This window comes from Lynx canadensis, chromosome D1, assembly GCF_007474595.2.
Source record: "Lynx canadensis isolate LIC74 chromosome D1, mLynCan4.pri.v2, whole genome shotgun sequence".
Taxonomy (NCBI): Eukaryota; Metazoa; Chordata; class Mammalia; order Carnivora; family Felidae; genus Lynx; species Lynx canadensis.
In genome coordinates, this window is record NC_044312.2 from 55194355 (window position 1) to 55218598 (window position 24244).

General features: G+C 39.0%; 1 protein-coding gene across 1 annotated transcript in view; it reads left to right on the forward strand.

Moving 5' to 3' along the window:
• The window catches only part of GDPD4 (glycerophosphodiester phosphodiesterase domain containing 4), a 147393-nt gene extending 123897 nt beyond the window's left edge, over positions 1–23496 (forward strand). The window contains exons 15-17 of the mRNA XM_030332309.1: positions 2244–2326; positions 3062–3108; positions 22720–23496. Coding sequence (XP_030188169.1) covers positions 2244–2326; positions 3062–3108; positions 22720–23213 — 624 coding nt within the window. The 3' untranslated portion in view covers positions 23214–23496. The remainder of the gene's footprint in view (positions 1–2243; positions 2327–3061; positions 3109–22719) is intronic.
• Positions 23497–24244: the final 748 nt, after the last annotated feature.

A 24244-nucleotide genomic window follows, 5' to 3' on the forward strand; every position in this document is an offset into this window, starting at 1 on the left:
CTATCTATCTATCTATTTCACAGTCGATCAGCCTTTACTACTTAAAAACAGACAGCTAAAATGTAGTGCCTCAAACAAATATTTTTTTGTTATATCCTTTATGATAGCTCAATGGTCTTCTGGTCTGAGCCAGCTTGGTCTAGGATGGCCGCATTCTTATGTCTAGTGTCTTACCTGGGATGACTGATGTCTCTGTTCATGTTGTCAGTCATCCTCAAGGAGGCCAGCTTGAGCATGTTCACCTGGTGGCAGTGGATTCCCAGCTGCAAGAGAGGTCAAGCCCTAATGCACATGCAGTTTTCAGGATTTTTTAGGTGTGATATTTGCTAATGTTCCGTTGGCCAAAGAAAATTACATGGCCAAGTCTAGATTCAAGGTGGAATAGTGGAGAAATAGACTTCATTTCTTGATGAGGAGGAACAGCAAAATCACATTGCACACAGACCTGCATTTTGGGAGGAATGTTGTGGTCATATTTATAAACAATCTGTCACATACATACTTCACACATTTTATTTTAATTTAAAATATTCATTTACCTTGTAACAGAGAGTCAAGGTCTTTGAGGTTACTTTAGCTGATTGAATACTGTATTCACTTGCTTATTTAAACAGCTGAATAAACCAGCTATGACCTCTAAGTTTTGTTTCTTTAAACAACAAAGTCATTGGGAGAAACAGTCTGAATGAGGGATTTACCCAGATTTTCATAATCCTTTTACCCTAGTCTCTCACAGTGTTTCACTCACACCTCATTCAGTTGCAGTTTATTTTTTAATGACCTGTTCTTTCTTCCTTGAGATTTTCAAAGCATTGGCTTAGTTTTCTTAAAAATGATATACTTCTTTTTCACTTAGATTTAAGTGACATTTAATTACACTGCACAGTTATAACAAGTACAACTGTTCTAAGCCATTTAAGGAGAAAGAATGACTGATTCTTTTTAAGGATTTTTTTAAGGTTTATTTATTTTGAGAGGGAGACAGAGGGAGAGGGAGAGAGAGAGAGAGAGAGAGACAGACAGACAGACAGACAACAGCAGGGGAGGGACAGAGAGAGAGAATCCCAAGCAGGCTCCAAGCTGTCAGCAGAGCCAGACGCAGGACTCGATCCCGTGAACTGGGAGATCGTGACCTGAGCCAAAATCAAGAGTTGGACACTTAACCAACTGAGCCACTCAGGCGCCCCAAGAACGACTGATTCTTAGTAAATGGACAGCTCGCCTGGTGGGCATTCTGTAGCAGGCCAAGCTATCAGTCAGTTTCCCAGAGGGGATTAAGAGCCTGGGTTTAGTGGAAGTTGGTTAAATGTTTTCTACTGTACCTGTTTAGTGGGCTGTGGTGAGGATGAAGTGTGAAAACACCTTTAAAGTGCTTAGAATACTTCCTTAGCTCTTATGATGCTAATTAATTAATTGTTAGTTGTTGTCATCATGACCATTAGTGTTACTGTCATTATTAATGTTAGTATTCACTCCACAGAAAGACCCTGGGATAAGGTGAGGAATGGCTCAAGAAAAAAAAAGTCCCAGACCCAACAGAGAGGGAACAGTGGAGTTGGAAAGGGAGGATCAAATCAGGGAATTACAAAACTCACACAAGAGGACCAAGGAGATGGAGCTCTGGGTAATGGGTGATTCAGGCAAGGAGCATGGAGAAGGGGGCACATTAGCTAAGGGGGAGTTCTAATTTCAGCATACTTATTTGAAACATGATGATTTAGAACAAAAATTCCTAGACTCTAGCTCACAGTCCAGTTGCTTCAGCATCATCCGAGAAGCAGATGAAAATGCAGAAATGGTAGTTTCTGAGATATGTAGTGAGACCTAGGACCCTGTATTACTCAAAGGTGTCCAGGTATGCTTGGATGTGCAGCCAGATTTGGGAAGCAGTACTATGAAAACACAGAGGGGTAGAAGTCAAGAAACTTGAGCTATGGAGTCCTAGGTCCAGAATAGACTTGCTATGTGACTTCTCTGGGACTCCTCTGAGGGTTAAGGGAGATAAAGAGTATGAAGTGCTTTGTCCCGTGTAGAGTCCCCTGCACATCTAAGGGGTGATTGTTAGGATATCGGCAGGTACTCTCTGTGTTTGAGACCACCACATCAGTCAAAGTTTCTTTACCTGCTCAGCCTTTCCCCTGCTCTTCCCCCAACCCTGGCAGGAGAGCATAGGACTTGGCCCATGTGATCTGAAATCCTTTCCAACTGTAGTTTTTTAAACTGTTTTGTTTTCTGTTTTGCAGACACCAGGTTACTATATGTTCATGTGGCTTCTCATGGATAGTGTTTCTGCAGTTCTCATTTTTGCCATATTTTATTTTCATTGGTAAGCATATAGTTGCTATTTTAAATGAATTTTCCCAAGATAAAAGTGTAAGTAGTTCTTATGTAAAGTTCAGAAAAAAAACACTTAGACTCTTCCTGTAATTCCACGTGGCAGGCTCTCAGGAAGACAGTGTTTGTAATTTGAACCTGTCATTTCTTCTCATGCTGCCTGTAGCTCCTCACACCCTTTCTGCCACCTCAACACAGGACGATATTCTAAGGATATGGACTCTCACTGAAGCCTAGTCAAATCCTGTTACTACAGTTTCATTATAGACCAGTTAGAAAAGGACAAGGGTTGAAGGTTGTAGAGAACAAGTGCCTCAACTTCCCATCTTCCATGAAACAAAGCAGGTTCACAAACTGGGAAGCCCGGGTTGTAGCCCTGGTTATGGTCCTCAGTTGCTGGGTGAACTGCTTCTTTCTAGGCTACGGTCTTATTATCTGTCCAAGATGACATTTGAGAATCCTTGCAGGGCAAATGCTATAGGATTGTAAGATTCAAGGTGGGAAAGGGAACATCCAGGTAGCAGAATTTTAGCTAGAGGAGTCCATAGTTGTTTGACCTCATCATGCCCATCATTTCTTCATTTGTGAGTTATCCTTTAAAGAAGAAAGTATAAACCCTATACTTAAGTGAGAATTTGGATAATGTTTCTTTTCTGCCTATTGCCTTGGATTATTGTCTTTTTTGGAAGAGGCCTGTGAGACTCATGGGTGGTCTGTTTCCTTCTAGGTGGAGAGAGAGCAAAAAAGAAATGTTCAATAACAGCATTCACACAGGTAAAGTCAGAGGCTTAGCCTTCTCCTGTCTCTTCATCCTTACCCGTTGCCTCCAGGATGTGGGGCCTGCTTTTCATGTCTCTGACAAGAACTGAGAGAGTCTGTGGAAAGTGGGAGGTGGGGACCAGGGATAAGTTGGGAAATATAGGCTGGAAAGCCCTTGACATCAGGCTTCATTTTGGACTTTATCCTTTGGCAGTGAGGCCTCTTGGAAGATTTTGAGCATGGGTGTTTATTTGTTCACTTGTTCATATATTAATTCATCACACAGTTATTGAGTACCCCCTTTGTGCCAGGCATTCTGAAAAGGGCTGAAGATAACTGAAAGCTGTCTATGGAGGTGGCCCAAGGGAAGGGAGGGCTGACACCCAAAGAACAGTGAGGAAGGAAGCAAAAGTAGAGCGGTTGACACCATTGGTCCAGGCACCAAGGTCCAGCTACCATAGCATCTGCCATGCCGGTGAGAGATGAATGTGTTTTATGGGCCTTCAGTTGTGGGTGATGTATGTTGGAGGGTGGAGGGAGAAAACTGCAGAGATCCTGAAATGCTGGACTAGAGTCTAGGCTCTGCATATAAGTAATCAAGAGATGGCAAATGAGCTTTGAACAAGGGAGCAATATGCTTAGATTTCTGTGTAAAGGGATAGAATAACAGAATAACTCTTATTTAGAAGAATAACTCAGGGACTGAGGAAGTGAGATAGGCCCAGTAAGGGGAAGGGAAGCTAGATTTTATTTTTCAGGAGGCTGTGGGGATAATAACACAGTGAGTAACTGGTTGGAAAGCCAGTGCAATGTCAAAGGAGAAGCCAATTGGAGGCAAAGGACTGTGCTATACACAATACAGTTTTCTTCCACAGTTCCTGGAGCCTTAGGTAAAGTTGGTACAGTCACAGAATCATGAATTAATTTAATTTCTCGTGGATAGTGGTGAAGATCCTGAAACACCGTGCACCAGCTGGCAGAGGGTTGAACTGATAGAATACTTTAAGAGCTGCAGGAATGGATCCACAGAGACCATGAAAAAATAAGTTCAGAAACCTGAATAAATTAAGTGGAGGGCAATCGTCTTTAATACTGTGAAACTGAAGGATCAAACTAAGTTCACCCAAATCTCTTAGATCTCAGAAAGATCTTAAGTAATTTTTGAGTTATATGGATTTTAAGATCACTCTGCTGACTGTTAATAAGTCTGAAGGCTTTATTCTAGCTACCTTATGATTTTCAGTAGTTGTATTAGTAAACTGGGACTGCTATAACTAAATACCACAATTTGGATGGCTTACACAACAGAAATTTATATTCTCAGTTCTAGAGCCTAAAAGGCCAAGATCAATGTGTGAGCAGGTTTGGTTTCTTCTGAGGCCTCTCTCCTTGGCTTGCAGGTAGCCATCTTCCTGCTGTGTCCTCATACAGCCTTATCTCTGTGCGCACACGTACACTCAATGCCTTTCTGTGTCCACGTTTTCTTTTCTCCAATCATATTGGATTAGGCCTGATTTTAATCACTTCTTTAAAGGCCCTATTTCCAAATATAGTCCAGTTCTGAGGTACTGGGGTTTGGGGCTTCCACATGTGAACTTGAGGGGCCCAAAATGTAGCCCAAAACAGTAATAGAGCCAGGAATTGGAAAAAACAACAACAACAACACATGAAAATGATGATGAAAGTATGGATGGGAGAGAAAGTTTTGAAGGAAAATTCAAAGAATGTATAAGTATGAATGAAGGAAAAATTACTTAGTTAAATTGACCCCAACTCCCTACCATGTTGAAATGATGATAAGAAAATAAGGTGAATAAAAAATTAAGAATTTTTCTTGTTTTTTTTTTTTTTTAAGTTTTTAGTTGTCTGTTACAGAAACCAATTTTGCCTGATCTAAGCAGAAAAAAAATGTATTGAAAGGCTGTTTGGGTGCCTCCAAGAGATACCTAGAAGGTACAGGACCAAGTTTAGAATCAGGGAAGGTACAGGGAAGACTGAAACCAAAACCACAGCCCAGATCCACTGGGGCTGAAGAGAATAGAACCCCAGACACTAAGTACAGTATCACATCTTGCACCACAACAACCTCCAGGATGGGCATGTACTGGTGCAACTGCTGCTGCCACCATAAGGCATTCATCTTTCTAGCTTTAGGATGTATTTTTCAACACTGTAAAGAAGTCAGTCCTTTGTCTTATGCCTCATACAGTTTCTCATGAAAGGTCTTACCAAAAAAAAAAAAAAAAAAAAGTCTTCCGTTTTATCTTTGTTCCTCTACTTGTAATACGTCCTTTTTCTCTAGCTGCTTTTTTTTTTTTTTTAATTTTTTTTTTCAACGTTTATTTATTTTTGGGACAGAGAGAGACAGAGCATGAACGGGGGAGGGGCAGAGAGAGAGGGAGACACAGAATCGGAAACAGGCTCCAGGCTCCGAGCCATCAGCCCAGAGCCCGACGCGGGGCTCGAACTCACGGACCGCGAGATCGTGACCTGGCTGAAGTCAGACGCTTAACCGACTGCGCCACCCAGGCGCCCCTCTCTAGCTGCTTTTTAAGATTGTTCTTTTTATTACTGGTTTTCAATAATTTGATTATGGTTTACTTTGTTGTATATGAGTATGTGTGTGTCTATCCTGCTTGGGGTTCGCTGAACTTTTAGATCAGTCAGTATAATTTTCATCAAATTGATACATTTTCAGTCTTCATTTTTTCAAATATTTTCTTGCTCCTACCCTCTTCTGGGGTTCCCGATTACATAGATATGAGAAAGTTTGATATTATCCCATTGGTTGCTGAGACTCTGTTTGTTGTTATTTGTAGCCTATTGATTTCTCTGCTTCCTCTTGAGTAGATTCTATTTCTGTACATATTAGTTTTTTATTGCTGTGTAACAAATTGCTGCAAACCTAGCAGCTTAAAATAATACAAATTTATCATCTCACAGTTTCTGTGGGCCATGGGTTCAGGCATGGATTAATAGGGTCCTCTACTTAAGAGTCTCCCAGGCTAAAATCAAGGTATCAGCCTAGACTACAATCTCATCTGAGACTAGTTGTTGGAAGAATTTAATTCCTTACTGAATTGTAAGTGGTAGAACTGAAGTTGTTTCTGTTTCCTTGATGACTGTTGGCAGGGTTTGCTCTGAGTTCCTAGAGTCCACCTTCAGGTCGCAGCCATATGGCCCTCTGACAACATGGCAGCTTACTTATTCAAAATCAGCAGGAGAATATCTTATAGCAGATAGATTCAGGAAGAAGAGACCAAAGGAAGTAAAATAACAGACAAAACAAACAGAAAACAAGTTGACACATGATAGTCTTAAATCCAACCATTTATTAATTACATAAAATATAAATGGAGCAGATACATCGAAGTAGAAATTGTCAGACTGGATAGAAAAAAGCAGGACCTAACCATATGTTGTCTACAAAAGAAATATTTAAGGGGCGCCTGGGTGACTCAGTTAAGCGTCTGACTTCGGCTCAGGTCATGATCTCACCATCAGTGAGTTTAAGCTCCACGTCAGGTTCTGTGCTGACAGCTCGGAGCCTGAAGCCTGCTTCAAATTCTGTGTCTCCCTCTCTCTCTGCCCCTCCGCTGCTCCTGCTCTGTCTCTCTCAAAATAAAATAAACACATAAAAGTTTTTTTAAAAGAAATATTTAAATAGACAACAAAAGACTAAAAATGAAAGAATGGGAAAATGATATGGCATGGAAAAACAGTAAGCATAAGATATAACATCTGAAAAAAATAGACTTCAAAACATGGAGAGTTACTGGAAGCAAAGATTTCATAAGTGATGAAAAGGTCAGTATAGCAAGAAGGCATTATAATTAGAGCTCTGTATAAACTTCATACATGAAACAAAAACTGAAAGAGAGAAATAATGCTTGGGCATTTTAACATTCCTCTCAGTCCCTGCAAGAACAATGAAACACAAAAAATAAAATCAGAAAGGTTATTGAAGTCTGAACAACACTTACAGCCACATGGACCTAACTGACATAAAACATTATACACAACAACTGCAGACTATATAATATTTTCAAATGTACATGGCATATTGCCAAAATAGACCACATGACAGGCCATAAAACAAGTCTCAATACATAAATTTAAGAAGACTGAAATCTTAAAGTATGCTCTGTGACCATAACAAAATTAAATTAGAAATGAGCTTTAATATGGGAATGAAAGCTGGTGTAGCCACTCTGGAAAGCAGTATGGAGGTTCCTCAAAAAACTAAAAATAGACTACCCTACGACCCAGCAATTGCACTACTAGGCATCTATCCACAGGATACAGGTGTGCTGTTTCGAAGGGACACATGCACCCTCATGTTTATAGCAGCACTATCAACAATAGCCGAAGTATGGAAAGAGCCCAAATGTCCATCGATGGATGAATGGCTAAAGAAGAAATGGTATATCTATACAATGGAGTATTACTCAACAATCAAAAAGAATGAAATCTTGCCATTTGCAGCTACGTGGATGGAACCAGAGGGTATTGTGCTAAGTGAAATTAGTCAGAGTAAGACAAAAATCATATGACTTCACTCCTATGAGGACTTTAAGAGACAAAACAGATGAACATAAGGGAAGGGAAATAAAAATAATATAAAAACAGGGAGAGGGACAAAACAGAAGAGACTCATAAATATGGAGAACAAACTGAGGGTTACGGGAGGGGTTGTGGGAGGAGGGATTGGCTAAATGGGTAAGAGGCACTAAGGAATCTACTCCTGAAATCATTGTTGCACTATATGCTAACTAATTTGGATGTAAATTTTAAAAAATTAAATTAAAAAAAGAAATGAGCTTTAATAAAATACTAGGTAAGTCTCTAAATGTTGGAAATTAATGTATTTCTAAACATCAAGTTGATTTATCAAGGGATAAATCACAAGAGAAATTAGAAAATATTTTAAAAGGTAATGCATATACAATAGTGAAATTTGTGGGGTAAAACTAAAGCAGGACTTGGAAATTTGTAACTTTAAATTTTAGAATGAAGAAAGCTTAATATTGATAGGTTTCTACCTCAAGAATCTAGAAAAAGAAGAATTTTCCCCAAGTAAAAGGAAGGAAAGAATAAACATAGCAGGAATCAATGAAATAGAAGATACCCCAAAAATAGAGAAAATGAAAAAAAGTAAAAGTTAATTTTTTTATTTTTTATTAAATATATGAAATTTATTGTCAAATTGGTTTCCATACAACACCCAGTGCTCATCCCAAAAGATGCCCTCTTCAATACCCATCACCCACTCTCCCCTCCCTCCCACCCCCCATCAGCCCTCAGTTTGTTCTCAGTTTTTAAGAGTCTCTTATGCTTTGGCTCTCTCCCACTCTAACCTCCTTTTTTTTTCCTTCCCCTCCCCCATGGGTTCCTGTTAAGTTTCTCAGGATCCACATAAGAGTGAAAACATATGGTATCTGTCTTTCTCTGTATGGCTTCTTTCACTTAGCATAACACTCTCCAGTTCCGTCCACGTTGCTACAAAGGGCCATATTTCGTTCTTTCTCATTGCCCTGTAGTACTCCATTATGTATATAAACAACAATTTCTTTATCCATTCATCAGTTGATGGACATTTAGGCTCTTTCCATAATTTGGCTATTGTTGAGAGTGCTGCTGTAAACATTGGGGTACAAGTGCCCCTATGCATCAGCACTCCTGTATCCCTTGGGTAAATTCCTAGCAGTGCTACTGCTGGGTCATAGGGTAGGTCTATTTTTAATTTCTTGAGGAACCTCCACACTGTTTTCCAGAGCGGCTGCACCAGTTTGCATTCCCACCAACAGTGCAAGAGGGTTCCCATTTCTCCACATCCTCTCCAGCATCTATAGTCTCCTGATTTGTTCATTTTGGCCACTCTGACTGGCCTGAGGTGATATCTGAGTGTGGTTTTGATTTGTATTTCCCTGATGAGGAGCGACGTTGAGCATTTTTTCATGTGCCTGTTGGCCATCCAGATGTCTTCTTTACAGAAGTATCTATTCATGTTTTCTGCCCATTTCTTCACTGGATTATTTGTTTTTTGGGTGTGGAGTTTGGTGAGCTCTTTATAGATTTGGATACTAGCCCTTTGTCTGATATGTCATTTGCAAATATCTTTTCCCATTCCATTGGTTGCCTTTTAGTTTTGTTGATTGTTTCCTTTGCTGTGCAGAAGCTTTTTTTTCTTCATGAGGTCCCAATAGTTCATTTTTGCTTTTAATTCCCTTGCCTTTGGGGAGGTGTCAAGTAAGAAAATGCTGTGGCTGAGGTCAGAGAGGTCTTTTCCTGTTTTCTCCTCTAGGGTTTTGATGGTTTCCTGTATCACATTCAGGTCCCTTATCCATTTTGAGTTTATTTTTGTGAATGGTGTAAGAAAGTGGTCTAGTTTCAACCTTCTGCATGTTGCTGTCCAGTTCTCCCAGCACCATTTGTTAAAGAGACTGTCTTTTTTCCATTGGATATTCTTTCCTGCTTTGTCAAAGACTCATTGGCCATACATTTGTGGGTATAGTTCTGGGGTTTCTATTCTATTCCATTGGTCTATGTGTCTGTTTTTGTGCCAATGCCATGCTGTCTTGATGATTACAGCTTTGTAGTAGAGACTAAAGTCTGGGATTGTGATGCCTCCTGCTTTGGTCTTCTTCTTCAAAATTCCTTTGGCTATTCGGGGCCTTTTGCGGTTCCATATGAATTTTAAGAGTCCTTTTTCTAGCTTTGAGAAGAATCCTGGTGCAATTTTGATTGGGATTGCATTGAATGTGTAGATAGCTTTGGGTGGTATTGACATTTTGACAATATTTATTCTTCCAACCCATGAGCGTGGAATGTTTTTCCATTTCTTTGTATCTTCTTCAACTTCCTTCATAAGCTTTCTATAGTTTTCAGCTTACAGATCTTTTACATCTTTGGTTAGATTTATTCCTAGGTATTTTACGCTTCTTGGTGCAATTGTGAATGGGATCAGTTTCTTTATTTGTCTTTCTGTTGCTTCATTATTAGTATATAAGAATGCAAATGATTTCTGTACATTGATTTTGTATCCTGCAACTTTGCTGAATTCACGTAACAGTTCTAGCAGACTTTTGGTGGAGTCTATCGGATTTTCCATGTATAATATGTCATCTGCAAAAAGTGAAAGCTTAACTTCATCTTTGCCAATTTTGGTGCCTTTGATTTCCTTTTGTTGTCTGCTGATGCTGGAACTTCCAACACTATGTTAACAGCAGTGAGAGTGGACATCCCTGTTGTGTTCTTGATCTCAGGGGAAAAGCTCTCAGTTTTTCCCCATTGAGGATGATGTTACCTGTGGGCTTTTCATAAATGGCTTTTATGATGTTTAAGTATGTTCTTCTATCCCGACTTTCTCGAGGGTTTTTATTAAGAAAGGATGCTGAATTTTGTCAAATGCTTTTTCTGCATTGATTGACAGAATCATATAGTTCTTATCTCTTCTTTTATTAATGTGATGTATCACGTTGATTGATTTGCGAATGTTGAACCAGCCCTGTATCCTAGGAATGAATCCCACTTGATCATGGTGAATAATTTTTATATGCTGTTGAATTCGATTTGCTAGTATCTTATTGAGAATTTTTGCATCCATATTCATCAGGGATATTGGCCTATAGTTCTCTTTTTTTACTGGGTCTCTGTCTGGTTTAGGAATCAAAGAAATACTGGCTTCATAGAATGAGTCTGGAAGTTTTCCTTCCCTTTCTATTTCTTGGAATAGCTTGAGAAGGATAGGTATTATCTCTGCATTAAACATCTGGCAGAACTCCCCTGGGAAGCCATCTGGTCCTGGACTCTTATTTGTTGGGAGATTTTTGATAACTGATTCAATTTCTTCGCTGGTTATGGGTCTGTTCAAGCTTTCTCTTTCCTCCTGATTGAGTTTTGGAAGTGTGTGGGTGTTTAGAAATTTGTCCATTTCTTTCAGGTTGTCCAGTTTGTTGGCATATAGTTTTTCATAGTATTCCCTGATAATTGCTTGTATTTCTGAGGGATTGGTTGTAATAATTCCATTTTCATTCATGATTTTATCTATTTGGGTCATCTCCCTTTTATTTTTGAGAAGCATGGCTAGAGGTTTATCAATTTTGTTTATCTTTTCAAAAAACCAACTCTTGGTTTCATTGATCTGCTCTACAGTTTTTTTAGATTCTATATTGTTTATTTCTGCTCTGATCTTTATTATTTATCTTCTTCTTCTGGGTTTAGGGTGTCTTTTCTGTTCTGCTTCTATTTCCTTTAGGTGTTCTGTTAGATTTTGTATTTGGGATTTTTCTTGTTTTGAGATAGGCCTGGATTGCAATGTATTTTCCTCTCAGGACTGCCTTCGCTGCATCCCAAAGCGTTTGAATTGTATTTTCATTTTTGTTTGTTTCCACGTATTTTTTAATTTCTTCTCTAATTGCCTGGTTGATCCATTCATTCTTTTTTTTTTTTAAGATTTTATTTTTTTTTTTTAGTTTTTTTTTTAACGTTTATTTATTTTTGAGACAGAGAGAGATAGAGCATGAACGGGGGAGGGGCATAGAGAGAGGGAGACACAGAATCGGAAGCAGGCTCCAGGCTCTGAGCCATCAGCCCAGAGCCTGACGCGGGGCTCGAACTCACGGACCGTGAGATCGTGACCCGGGCTGAAGTTGGACGCTTAACCGACTGAGCCACCCAGGCGCCCCTCCATTCATTCTTTAGTAGGGTGTTCTTTAACCTCCATGCTTTTGGAGGTTTTCCAGACTTTTTCCTGTGGTTGATTTCAAGCTTCATAGCATTGTGGTCTGAAAGTATGCACGGTATGATCTCAATTCTTGTATACTTATAAAGGGCTGTTTTGTGACCCAGTATGTGATCTATCTTGGAGAATGTTCCATGTGCACTCGAGAAGAAAGTATATTCTGTTGCTTTGGGATGCAGAGTTCTAAATATATCTGTCAAATCCATCTGATCCAATGTATCATTCAGGGCCCTTGTTTCTTTATTGATCCTGTGTCTAGATGATCTATCCATTGCTGTGAGTGGGGTGATAAAGTCCCCTGCAATTACCACATTCTTATCAATAAGGTTGCTTATGTTTGTGATTACTTGTTTTATATATTTGGGGGTTCCCGTATTCAGCGCATAGACATTTATAATTGTTAGCTCTTCCTGATGGATAGACCCTGTAATTATTATATAATGTCCTTCTTCATCTCTTGTTACAGCCTTTAATTTAAAGTCTAGTTTGTCTTATATAAGTATGGCTACTCCAGCTCTCTTTTCACTTCCAGTAGCATGATAAATAGTTCTCCATCCCCTCACTTTCAATCTGAAGGTGTCCTCAGGTCTAAAATGAGTCTCTTGTAGACAGCAAATAGATGGGTCTTGTTTTTTTTATCCATTCCAATACCCTATGGCTTTTGGTTGGCGCATTTAGTCCATTTACATTCAGTGTTATTATAGAAAGATATGAGTTTAGAGTCATTGTGATGTCTGTAGGTTTCACGCTTGTAGCGATGTCTCTGGTACTTTGTCTCACAGGATCCCCCTTAGGATCTCTTGTAGGGCTGGTTTAGTGGTGATGAATTCCTTCAGTTTTTGTTTGTTTGGGAAGACCTTTATTTCTCCCTCTATTCTAAATGACAGATTTGCTGATAAAGGATTCTCAGCTGCATAATTTTTCTGTTCATCACATTGAAGATTTCCTGCCATTCCTTTCTGGCCTGCCAAGTTTCAGTAGAGAGATCCATCACGAGTCTCATTGGTCTCCCTTTATATGTTAGAGCACATTTATCCCTTGCTGCTTTCAGAATTTTCTCTTTATCCTTATATTTTGCCAGTTTCACTATGCTATGTCGTGCAGAAGATCGATTCAAGTTACGTCTGAAGGGAGTTCTCTGTGCCTCTTGGATTTCAATGCCTTTTCCCTTCCCCAGATCAGGGAAATTCTCAGCTATTATTTCTTCAAGTACACCTTCAGCACCTTTCCCTCTCTCTTCCTCCTCTGGAATACCAATTATGCGTAGATTATTTCTCTTTAGTGCATCACTTAGTTCTCTAATTTTCCCCTCATACTCCTGGATTTTTTTATCTCTCTTTTTCTCAGCTTCCTCTTTTTCCATAATTTTATCTTCTAGTTTACCTATTCTCTTCTGCCTCTTCAATCCAAGCTGTCTCCATTTTATTTTGCAGCTCATTTATAGCCTTTTTTAGCTCCTCCTGGCTGTTCCTTAGTCCCTTGATCTCTGTAGCAATAGATTCTCTGCTGTCCTCTGTACTGTTTTCAAGCCCAGCGATTAATCTTATGACTATTATTCTAAATTCACTTTCTGTTATATTGTTTAAATCCTTTTTGATCAGTTAGTTAGCTGTTGTTATTTCCTGGAGATTCTTTTGAGGGGAATTCTTCTGTTTCGTCATTTTGGATAGTCCCTGGAGTGGTGCGGAACTGCAGGGCACTTCCCCTCTGCTGTCTTGAATAACTTGCATTGGTGGGCAGGGTTGCAGTCCGACCTGATGTCTGCCCCCAGCCCGCCTCAGGGGCCACAGTCAGACTGGTGTGTATCTTCTCTTCCCCTCTCCTAAGAGCGGGATTCACTGGGGTGGCATGGCCCGACTGGGCTACGTGCACACTGCCAGGCTTGTGGTGCTGAGGATCTGGCGTATTAGCTGGGGTGGATCGGCAGGGTGCACAGGGGTGGGAGGGGCAGGCTCAGCTCACTTTTCCTTTGGTGATCCACTTTGGGAGGGGCCCTGTGGCAGCGGGAGGGAGTCAGACCTGCCGCCGGAGGGATGGATCCGCAGAAGCACAGCGTTGGGTGTTTGCATGGTGCAAGCAAGTTCCCTGGCAGGAACTGGTTCCCTTTGGGATTTTGGCTGGGGGATGGGCGAGGGAGATGGCGTTGGCAAGTGCCTTTGTTCCCCGCCAAGCTTCACTCTGTCGTCCAGGGCCCAACAACTCTCCCTCCCGTTGTCCTCCAGCCCTCCGCTCTCTGAGCAGAGCTGTTAGCTTATAACCTTCCAGATGTTAAGTCCCGCTTGCTGTCCGAACACACTCCGTCAGGCCCCTCCACTTTTGCAAGCCAGACTCAGGGCCTCTGCTTGGCTGGCGGGCTGCCCCTCCACCCCGGCTCCCTCCCGCCAGTCCGTGTAGCGCGCACCGCCTCTCCACCTTTCCTACCCTCTTCCGTGGGCCTCTCATCTGCGCTTGGCTCCGGAGAATCCGTTCTGAGTAAAAGTTAATTTTTTGAAAAGATTAACAAAATTGATAAACTCTGAGCAAGATGAGAAAGGGAGGGAAAGGAAGAGAGAGAGATTGATTGCTGATACGATGAATGAAAAATGGATTATCTGTCCATATCCTAGACATAAAAAGGAAAATTAGCAACATTTTTATGCCACTAAAATTTACAACTTAAGTAAACTAGAGAAATCCCTTGAAATAAACAGCTTACCAGAACTAAAAGAAGAAGAAATAGCAATTTTTAATAACTCACCTTCAGAATCAACTGCATGTCCCAAAAACCCCACCAAAAGGAAACGTCTAGGCCCAGAGAATTTTCACTGGTTAATCAAATATTAAATAATGCTAATTTTATACCAACTCAGAAAAAAAGGAAGAGGAACACTACCTAGCAGATTTGAGGCCAACAATACCTTCCTATAAAAACTGACAAAGATATTACAATAACTAAATTTATACACCAATATCATTATGAACTTAGACCTAAAAATTCTTAGCAAAATGTTAGCAAATTGAATACATCAGTATATAAAAAGGACAATATGTCATAAGGAAGTAGGGTTTATCCCAGTAGTACAAGATGAATATATCATTTGAAAATTAATATAATCGACTGAATTAATAAAGTAGAAATAGTATATTTGACAGAAGTAAGCACCCATTTATGATAAAAAAAAAAAGCTCTGGGAAAACTAGTAGAATTAAACTTCCTCAATCTGATGGAAAACATTTACAGGAAACCTACAGTCAATATCATTTTTAATGGTGAAACAATGAATGTTTTTCCCCTAAGATCAGAAATAAGGCAAGGGTATCTGCTGTCACCACTTCTGCTCAGCATTGTGGAAATCCTAACTAGTTTGGTAAGGTAAATAACAGGCATAAAGGAAGAAATAAAAAAACTCCTCATTTGCAGATTAATTACATAAAAATTCTAGACTTCCCAGGACAGTGGAGTAGGAGAACCCTAAAGTCACCTTGTCCCATGGACACAACCAGTTAATACTCATGCCAGTGTAAATAATCCAGAAAATGTCTCAAAGACTGCCAGAACAAACTTCACAACTAAATATAGAGAAGAGGGTAGGAAGGGCAAAGATATAGTGTGATTTAGATGGGTTTAACCACCAGAAAGAGGGAGCTATGGGTGTGGAGAGGGGAGAAAAAACAGACTATCACACCCAGAAGTCTGGACAGGGAAGATGAATCCCATAACATTTGGTGTTGAAAACCAGAGTGGATGGATTTCATGAGTTCTTCTAACCAGTGAGACTTAAAGCCTGGAACTTTAAAAATCAGCAGGCTTGGCTCTAGGAGAGCCCTTAAAGAGACAGCACAACACACAGCCCACAGGGATACAGCATAGAAGCAGCAGTTTGAAAAACACTGGGGGTATAGAGGGAGTGTTATTTACTAATCTCAGAGTTCACTGAGGGACTTCTCCAGTAACAAAGGAGCTGGCAGGCATTATCTCCCTCCCTTGCCCCACCTAGCATAAACACATGGCCACCTGTGCGAACCAATGTGGCACCAGCATTCACTACCTAATTTGCTTATACTACACCCCATCCCCTCAAGCCAGGCTTGCCTCAGTCCAGGTGTTGCTGTTCCCCTCCCCCAGAAGACCAGCACAAATCTTGCCAACACATCTTCCAACTGTACACTTTGTAGGGCCCACATCCAGTGGAGGCTGGTGATCTCCCAAGGGTGATTGTCACACCTTATTAAAACTGTGCCCCCAGCCCACATGTGCTTTGTGAAGCTGACTGGGTTCTGTTTCTGTGATGGCTATGCTTGCCCTGTGGAAGAGGACTAGCACCACCTTGTTAAATTGTGTACCCTACCCACTACTTTCAAGAGCAAGAGACATAGCTGACTTACCTAACACAGAAAAACAGACAAAACTTGACTATATATATCTATATATAGATATATATAGTGATATATATATATTCAGTGATATATATATAGTGATATATATATAGTGATATATATATATATACAGTGATATATAAATAAATATATATATATTTATATATAGTCAAGTTATATATATATATATATATATATATATATATATATATATATATATTAAAGACAAAAAGAAAAAGAAAAACAGACACAGAAAGTTAGACAAAAATGAGACTGAGGAATATGTCCCAAATAAAAGAGTGGGACAAAATCACAGCAAGAGACTTAAGGGAAATGGAGATAAGTAATATGCCTGATAGAGAACTTAAAGTAATGATCATAAAGATACTCAATGGACTTGAGAAAAGAGTAGAGGACATCAGTGAGACCCTTAAAGAGATTTTAAAAAAAAAGAACCAATCAGAAATAACAATAATTGAAATTTAAAATAAACTATGGGGCACCTGGTTGGCTCGGTCACTTAAGCGTCTGACTTTGGCTCAGGTCATTAACTTGCAGTTCATGGGTTTGAGGCCCACGTCAGGCTCTGTGCTGACAGCTTGGAACCTGGAGCCTGCTTCAGATTCTGTGTCTCCCTCTCTCTGCCTCCCCTGCTCATGCTCTGTCTCTCAAAAATAAATTAACATTAAAAAAAAAAAAGTAAACTAGATGAAATAGATAGTAGGCTAGAAGCAGCAGAAGAATGGATCAGTGACCTAGAAGATAGTGTAATGGAAAGTAATCAAGCTGAACAGGTAAGAGAAAAATATTATGCAAAATGAGAATAGACTTAGGGAACTCAGTGGCTCCATCAAGTGCAATAACATTTGCAATGTAGGGAAAGAAGAAGAGAAAAGGGGGCAGAAAATTTATTTGGAGAAACAATAGCTGAAAACTTTGTGAATTTGGGAAAGAAAACAAATTCAGATCCAGGAGGCACAGAGATCCTGCAGCAAAAATCAACCCAAGGAGGTCCATAAGACACATAGTAATTAAAATGGCAAAAGTCAGTGATAAAGAATTTTAAAAGCAGTGATAAAGAATTTTAAAAGCAAGAGAAAAGAAAACAGCTACATAGAAGGAAAGCCCCTTAAGGCTATCAGTGGATTTTTCACCAGAAACTCTGCAGGTCAGAAGGGAGTGGTATAATACATTCAAAGTGCTGAAATGGAAAAATCTGCAGCCAAGGATACTGTATCCAGCAAGGCTATCATTCAGAATAGAAGGAGAGATAATGAGTTTCCCAGACAGACAAAAGTTAAAGAAGTTCATGACCACTAAGCCAGCCCTACAAGAAATGTTAAAGGGGACTCTTTGAGTGGAAAGGAAATGACCATTAGTAAGAGTTAATAGGAAGCACAAAAGCAGTAAAAATAAGTATGTATGTAAAAATCAGTCAAGAGGCTCACAAAATGAAAGGATGTGAAGTATTATACCATATACCTAAAACATGGGGAGGAGAGGAGTAAAGAATGGGTCAAACTTAAGTGACCATCAACTTAAGCAGAAGATATTATATACAAACCTAATGGGAACAACAAATGAAAACCAAGTAATAGGCAAAAAATAAAAAAGAAAGAAATCTAGGTATATCTCTAAAGAAAGCCAACTTATGGTGAGAGAAGAGGGCAAGTGAAGAAACAGAGAAGATCCACAAAAACATATAACAAATAACAAAATGGCAATAAATACATTCCTGTCAATAATTATGTAGTCTGTAAATGGACTAATTGCTCCAATCAAAAGACATAGTTTGTTGGAATAGATAGAATAAGAAAAAGACCCATCTATATGCTGACTACAAGAGACTCACTTCAGACCTAAAGACACATGCAGATTGAAAGTTAGGAGATGGACATATGTAGAATTTGAGAAACTCAACAGATGAACATAAGGGAAAGGAAGGAAAAATAAGATTTAAAAAACCAGAGAGGAAGGCAAACCATAAGAGATTCTTAAAAATGGAGAACAAACTGAGGGTTGTTAGAGGAGGTGGGTGGGTGGGTGGGGAGCGGGTTAAATGGGTGATGGGCATTAAGGAGGGCACTTTCAGGATGAGCATTGGATATCATATGTAAGAGATGAAGCACTGGGTCCTACTCCTGAAGCCAAGGCTACATTGTATGTTAACTAACTTGAAAATTTAAAAAAGGTGAGGAAATGGAAGAATATTTATCATGCAAATGGATATGAAAAGAAAGCCGAGGTAGCAATATTTATATCAATCAAAACTTTAAAACAAGGACTGTAGGGGCGCCTGGGTGGCGCAGTCGGTTAAGCGTCCGACTTCAGCCAGGTCACGATCTCGCGGTCTGTGAGTTCGAGCCCCGCGTCGGGCTCTGGGCTGATGGCTCAGAGCCTGGAGCCTGTTTCCGATTCTGTGTCTCCCTCTCTCTCTGCCCCTCCCCCGTTCATGCTCTGTCTCTCTCTGTCCCAAAAATAAATAAACGTTGAAAAAAAAAAATTTAAAAAAATTAAAAAAAAAAAAAAAAACAAGGACTGTAACAAGAGACAAAGAAGGACACTATATGAACATTAAGGGGATAATACAACAAGATAACATAATAATTGCAAATATTTATGCATCCAACATGGAAGCATCCAAATATATAAACCAGTTAATAATAAATATAAAGGAACTAATCTATAGTAATACAATAATAGGGAACATTAACACCCGACTTACATCAATGGACAAGTCCTCTAAATGGAAAATCAATAAGGAACAGTGGTTTTGAATGACACACTGGACCAGATGATTTAATAGATATATTCAGAACATTCATCCTAAAACAGAACACACATTCATTTCAAGTGCACATGGAACATTATCCAGAATAGATCACATATTAAGTCATAAAACAATTCTTAACTATTTCAAAAAGAAGTTACACCACACATCTTTTCTGACCACAACGTGATGAAACTAGAAAGCAACCACAAGAAAAAAAATCTGGAAAGAACACAAATAGGTGGAGGTTAAATAACATGCTAGTAAACAATGAATGGGTCAAGCAAGAAATCAAAGAGGAAATAAAAAAAATACATGGAGACAAATGAAAATGGAAACACAACAATCCAAAATCTTTGGGATGCAGCAAAAGTGGTTCTAAGAAGTTTATAGCAATACAAGCCTACTACCTTAAGCAAGAAAAATCTCTAACAAACAACCTAACCTTACACTTAAAGGAGCTAGAAGAACAACAAACAAACAATAAACAAACAACAAACAAAACCCAAAACCAGCAGAAGGAAGGAAATAATGAAGATTACAGCAGAAATTAATGATCTAGAAACTGAAAAAACAATGGAGCAGATCAATGAAGCCAGCTGTTTCTTCGAAAAGATCAACAAAATTGATAAACCTCTAGCCAGACATATTTTAAAAAGAAAGAAAAAAAAAGAGGACTCAAAATCAGAAATGAAAGAGAAATAACCAACACCACGGAAATATAAAGGACTGTAAAAGAATATTATAAAAAAGTACATTTAAAAAAAACCTGGCCAACCTAGAAGAAATGGATAAATTCCTAGAAACAGATAACCCACCACAACCAAAGCAGGAAGAAATGGAAAATTTGAATAGACCAATTGCCAGCAATGAAATTGAATCAGTAACTTAAAAAACTCCCAACAAACAAAAAAATCCAGGACCAGACAGCTACACAGGTGAATTCTACCAAACATTTAAAGAAGACTTAATACCTAATCTTCTCAGACTATTCCAGAAAACATAAGAGAAAGGAAAACTTCCAAATTCTTTCTATGAGTCCAGCATTACCCTGATACCAAAACCAAATAAAGACACACACACATACATGCATGTGCGCGCACGCACACACACACACACCAAAAAAAAAAAAAAAAAAAAAACTAAAAAAGAAAACTACAGGCCAATATCCCTGATGAACATAGATGTAAAAGCCTCAACAAAGTACTAGCAAACTGAATCCAACAATATATTTTTAAAAATTATTCACCACAATCAAGTGGGATTTATTTCTGAGTTGAAAGGGTGGTTCAATATTCACAAGCCAATCAGTGTGATACATCACATCAATAAAAGGATAACAACCATCTGATCCTTTCAATAGATGCAGAAAAAGCATGTGACAAAGTACAACAGCCATTCATGTAAAAACTCTCAACAAAGTAGTTTTAGAGGGAACATACCTCAACATAATAAAGGCCACAGGTTTTGTGGAAAACCCACAACTAATATCATCCTTAATGGAGAAAAACTGAGAGCTTTCCCCCTTAGGTCAAGAACAAGACAAGTATGTCTACTGTCACCACTTTTATTCAACATTGTACTGGAAGTCCTAGCCATAGCAATAAGACTGCAAAAAGAAAGAAAAGGCATCCAAATCAGTAAGGAAGAAGTAAAACTTTCACTATTTTCAGATGACATGATACTATATAGAGAAAACCCAAAGAACTCCACCAAAAAACTGTTAGAACTGATAAATTCAGTAAACAGATAAATAAACAGTACTGTTTACTGGGTAAACAGTAAACTGTACCATTTACCCAGTAAACAGATAAACAAATTCAGTAAAGTCACAGTAAATTCAATTTTTGAGGTTCCTCAAAAAAGTAAAAATAGAACTACCCTATGATCCAGTAATTGACATACTGGGTATTTACCCAAAAAATACAAAAACACTAATTTGAAGGGATACATTCACCCCTATGTTTATCACAGCATTATTTACAACAGTCAAATTATGGAAGCAACACAGGTGTCCATCAATAGATATATGGATAAGGATGTGGTGTGTGTGTGTGTATATATATATATATATATATATATATATGCACAATAGTCTATTATTCATCCATAAAGATTAAATCTTGCCATTTGTAACAACACAGATGGATCTAGAGAGTATAGTGCTAAGTTAAGTCAGAGAAAGACAAATATCATATGGCTTCACTCGTGTGGAATTGAAGAAACAAAATGAACAAAGGGGGGGAAAAGAGACAAATAAAAAACAGACACCTAACTATAGGAAACAATCAGATGGTTATCAGAGGGGAGGCGGGTGGGAGGATGGGTGAAATAGGTAAAGGAGATTAAGAGTATATTTATCTTGATGAGCATTGAGTAATATATGGAATTGTTGAATCACTATATTATACATAACAATGTATGTTAACTATACTGGAATTAAAATTAAACAAAAAATCTAAGAAATCAACAAACAAACCTACTGGAACTAATAAGTGAGTTAAACAGTGTCTCAGGATACAAGGTCAATATACAGAAAAATCAATTGTATGTCTATATATTAGCAATAAATAATTAGAAACTTAAAAATTTAATAGCATCAATTACAACACCAAAAAACCAAAATAGGAATAAATTTAAGGAAAACATTGCAAGCTGTCACAGAGAAGATATGGTTGGTCACTGAAAGCTACAGAAGTTTACTGAGAGAAGACACAAATGGACCAACATGCCACATTTATGAATTAGAAAACCTGATATCACAGATACTACTTGTTATGGAATTGACCTACAAATTCAATTAAAGTGCAATTAGAATCCCCTTCCTCCTGTAAAGCTGACAGAAAATGAAGCTCATGTGTGTGGTGGTTTCAAGATTGACAGTACACTCAGGGCAAAAACAACTGAGATCTGGACTGACTTCTTTGGATTCTCATTATCTTCTAGATTTTGGCCCCACAGTTCCTCACCGTATTGTAAAATCTTACATGATTTTAAGGTGTTTTCTTGGGTTAATTATTATCCAGTTATTAATTTGTCTTTGGTAAGATTCAGTTTTCTAGCTCCATTACTAGAAGTAGTCTCCATCATTTATTTTTCTGTCAGTTAGATTAAAATTATTTTTTCAGAACTTGTGTGACAGATGCTGCTGAGCACTGTGTGTGTAGTGGCAAGCAAGACGAAGTCTCTGCCTTTAAAAAGCTCCCATCCTAATTGAGGATGTATTCATTTGTTTGTTCAAATTGATTTGGAAGCAGTGGTTGTGAAATGCATGAACTTTAAGCAGATGTGACTTCCTACCTTCTGAGAGCTTTCATGGTGACCTAAAATCTCATACAATAGACTCTTTTTTTTTAATGTTTTTATTTATTTTTGAGACCGAGAGAGACAGAGCATGAGCAGAGAAGGGGCAGAGAGAGAGGGAGACACAGAATCTGAAGCAGGCTCCAGGCTCTGCGCTGTCAGCACAGAGCCCGATGCGGGGCTTGAACTCACACATTGCGAGATCATGACCTGAGCCGAAGTTGGACGCTCAACCGACTGAACCACCCAGGCGCCCCTACAATAGACTCTTAAACTCCAGTGCCATAATAAAATCTTTACAAAGTTTGGGGAAGGGAAAACTAAAGGGGGAAAGAACCTGAGATGTACGTGAGGGGCTAACATTTTAAAGATGATAAAACTTCACAACATGACCAGAAAAGATTGGAGAAGTGACATTTGAGGAATCTTTGTTTTTGTTGTTTCTATCCCACAGATCTTCGGAGTTTAAGCCTACAACAGAGGGAACATGGGAGTCAGGACTCTACGAATTTACCCATCAAGCCTTCCTTCCGAGTTTTGGGAAATCCTTGGGCTCTATCAGCCTTCTACCCAGCTTTAACCAAGAGCACAAAGAAACAGCCAGGCTCTTGCCATTTTTTAGTAGTCCCCAAGAAGAAATCCAGTGAACCAGAGCAAGTCAAGGAAACCATCAAACCACTGAGGCCTAGCAAGGATGATGTTAGACAACCACCACCCACCGAGAAAACATTTGAACCCACCTGGGATGCTCCCAGAGAGGCTACCCTTGAAACTGCATTGCCTTCCCTAAAGGTGAATAAACCAACAATTTCTTCCTTAGAGGTTGCTCAATCTAAAACAGAACCTGAAAAGACCTCCACCTTTGAATCCTCTCAACAATACTCTTTTTCAGTATTTTCTACCATATCCAGCATGTTTTCCTATGAGCTGACCTCAAAGAAGAATTAGCCAATATTGCTTTCCTGTTCCTTTTCATCTCTGTTCCAAAGAGTGGTGATGGTGGGAAGTGGTCAAGAAAGGAGTGCAGAAGGGCCATTGAGGCTCTCAGGAGAACCACTCTGGTCTAGTGCTTTCAATAAAGAATTCATCTCTAGGGGATAGGCAAGGGAAAAACTGTTGTGGTCTTGAAGCTGGAGTTAGTTGTTCTCTGATGTTAGAGAGTTTCTCATCCTAACCCTTCATGGTACTTCCTGCTAAGGGAATGACTGTGCACATCAGCATGGGAATAAAGGCAACCTCTCAGGAATGCAGAAGGTTACTGGTGTATTCTTTGGACCCCTCTGCTATCACTCACGCTGACAGAGACTAGGGGATGAGTGCAAAAGTGATGCCATCCTGAGTCAGAGAATGAGAAGTGGCATAGGTAAGGCCATGAGTTTGGGGAAAGATCATCTTATGTGCATATTGTATGATCTAGTGTGCAGTGAGATACTTCCTAATAGCTTGTCAATGGCTGATTCCCCAGTGGGATGATGGGCATAATCTCATGCCCACCCAGTGGCCCTAGACCTTGAGTGAAAGTCAGAGCCACAGCAAGTGTTTGGGACCTATCAATCTGGAGGATCCCCAAAAAGGAAGAAATGCCTGGCATTTACCAAGTGAAAGAAGCACTGCAATGAGATAAAAATGGAATATTTTTAAATACCTCATCAAACCTAAGCAAAAGCTCTAGAGCTTTATTCTCTTGACTGACACTAAGAATAGGATGTTGCCACTTCCCTCAGATAAAAGTCAATCTCGTGGATGAGTCAAGATAAATAGAACTATAATAAATAACTAAATATAATTATTTATAAATATAAATGCTTAAATAATTTTTCAAGGTAACAGTGAAAGAACTGTCACCAGGCATGATAGACAACATTAGTCTAACAGAACTTTAACACCAATCTTAAATTCTTTTTTCATTTGTCCTTTAAAAAAAATTGTGGTAAAATATACATGACAAAATTTGTCATTGTAACTACTTTTAAGTGTAC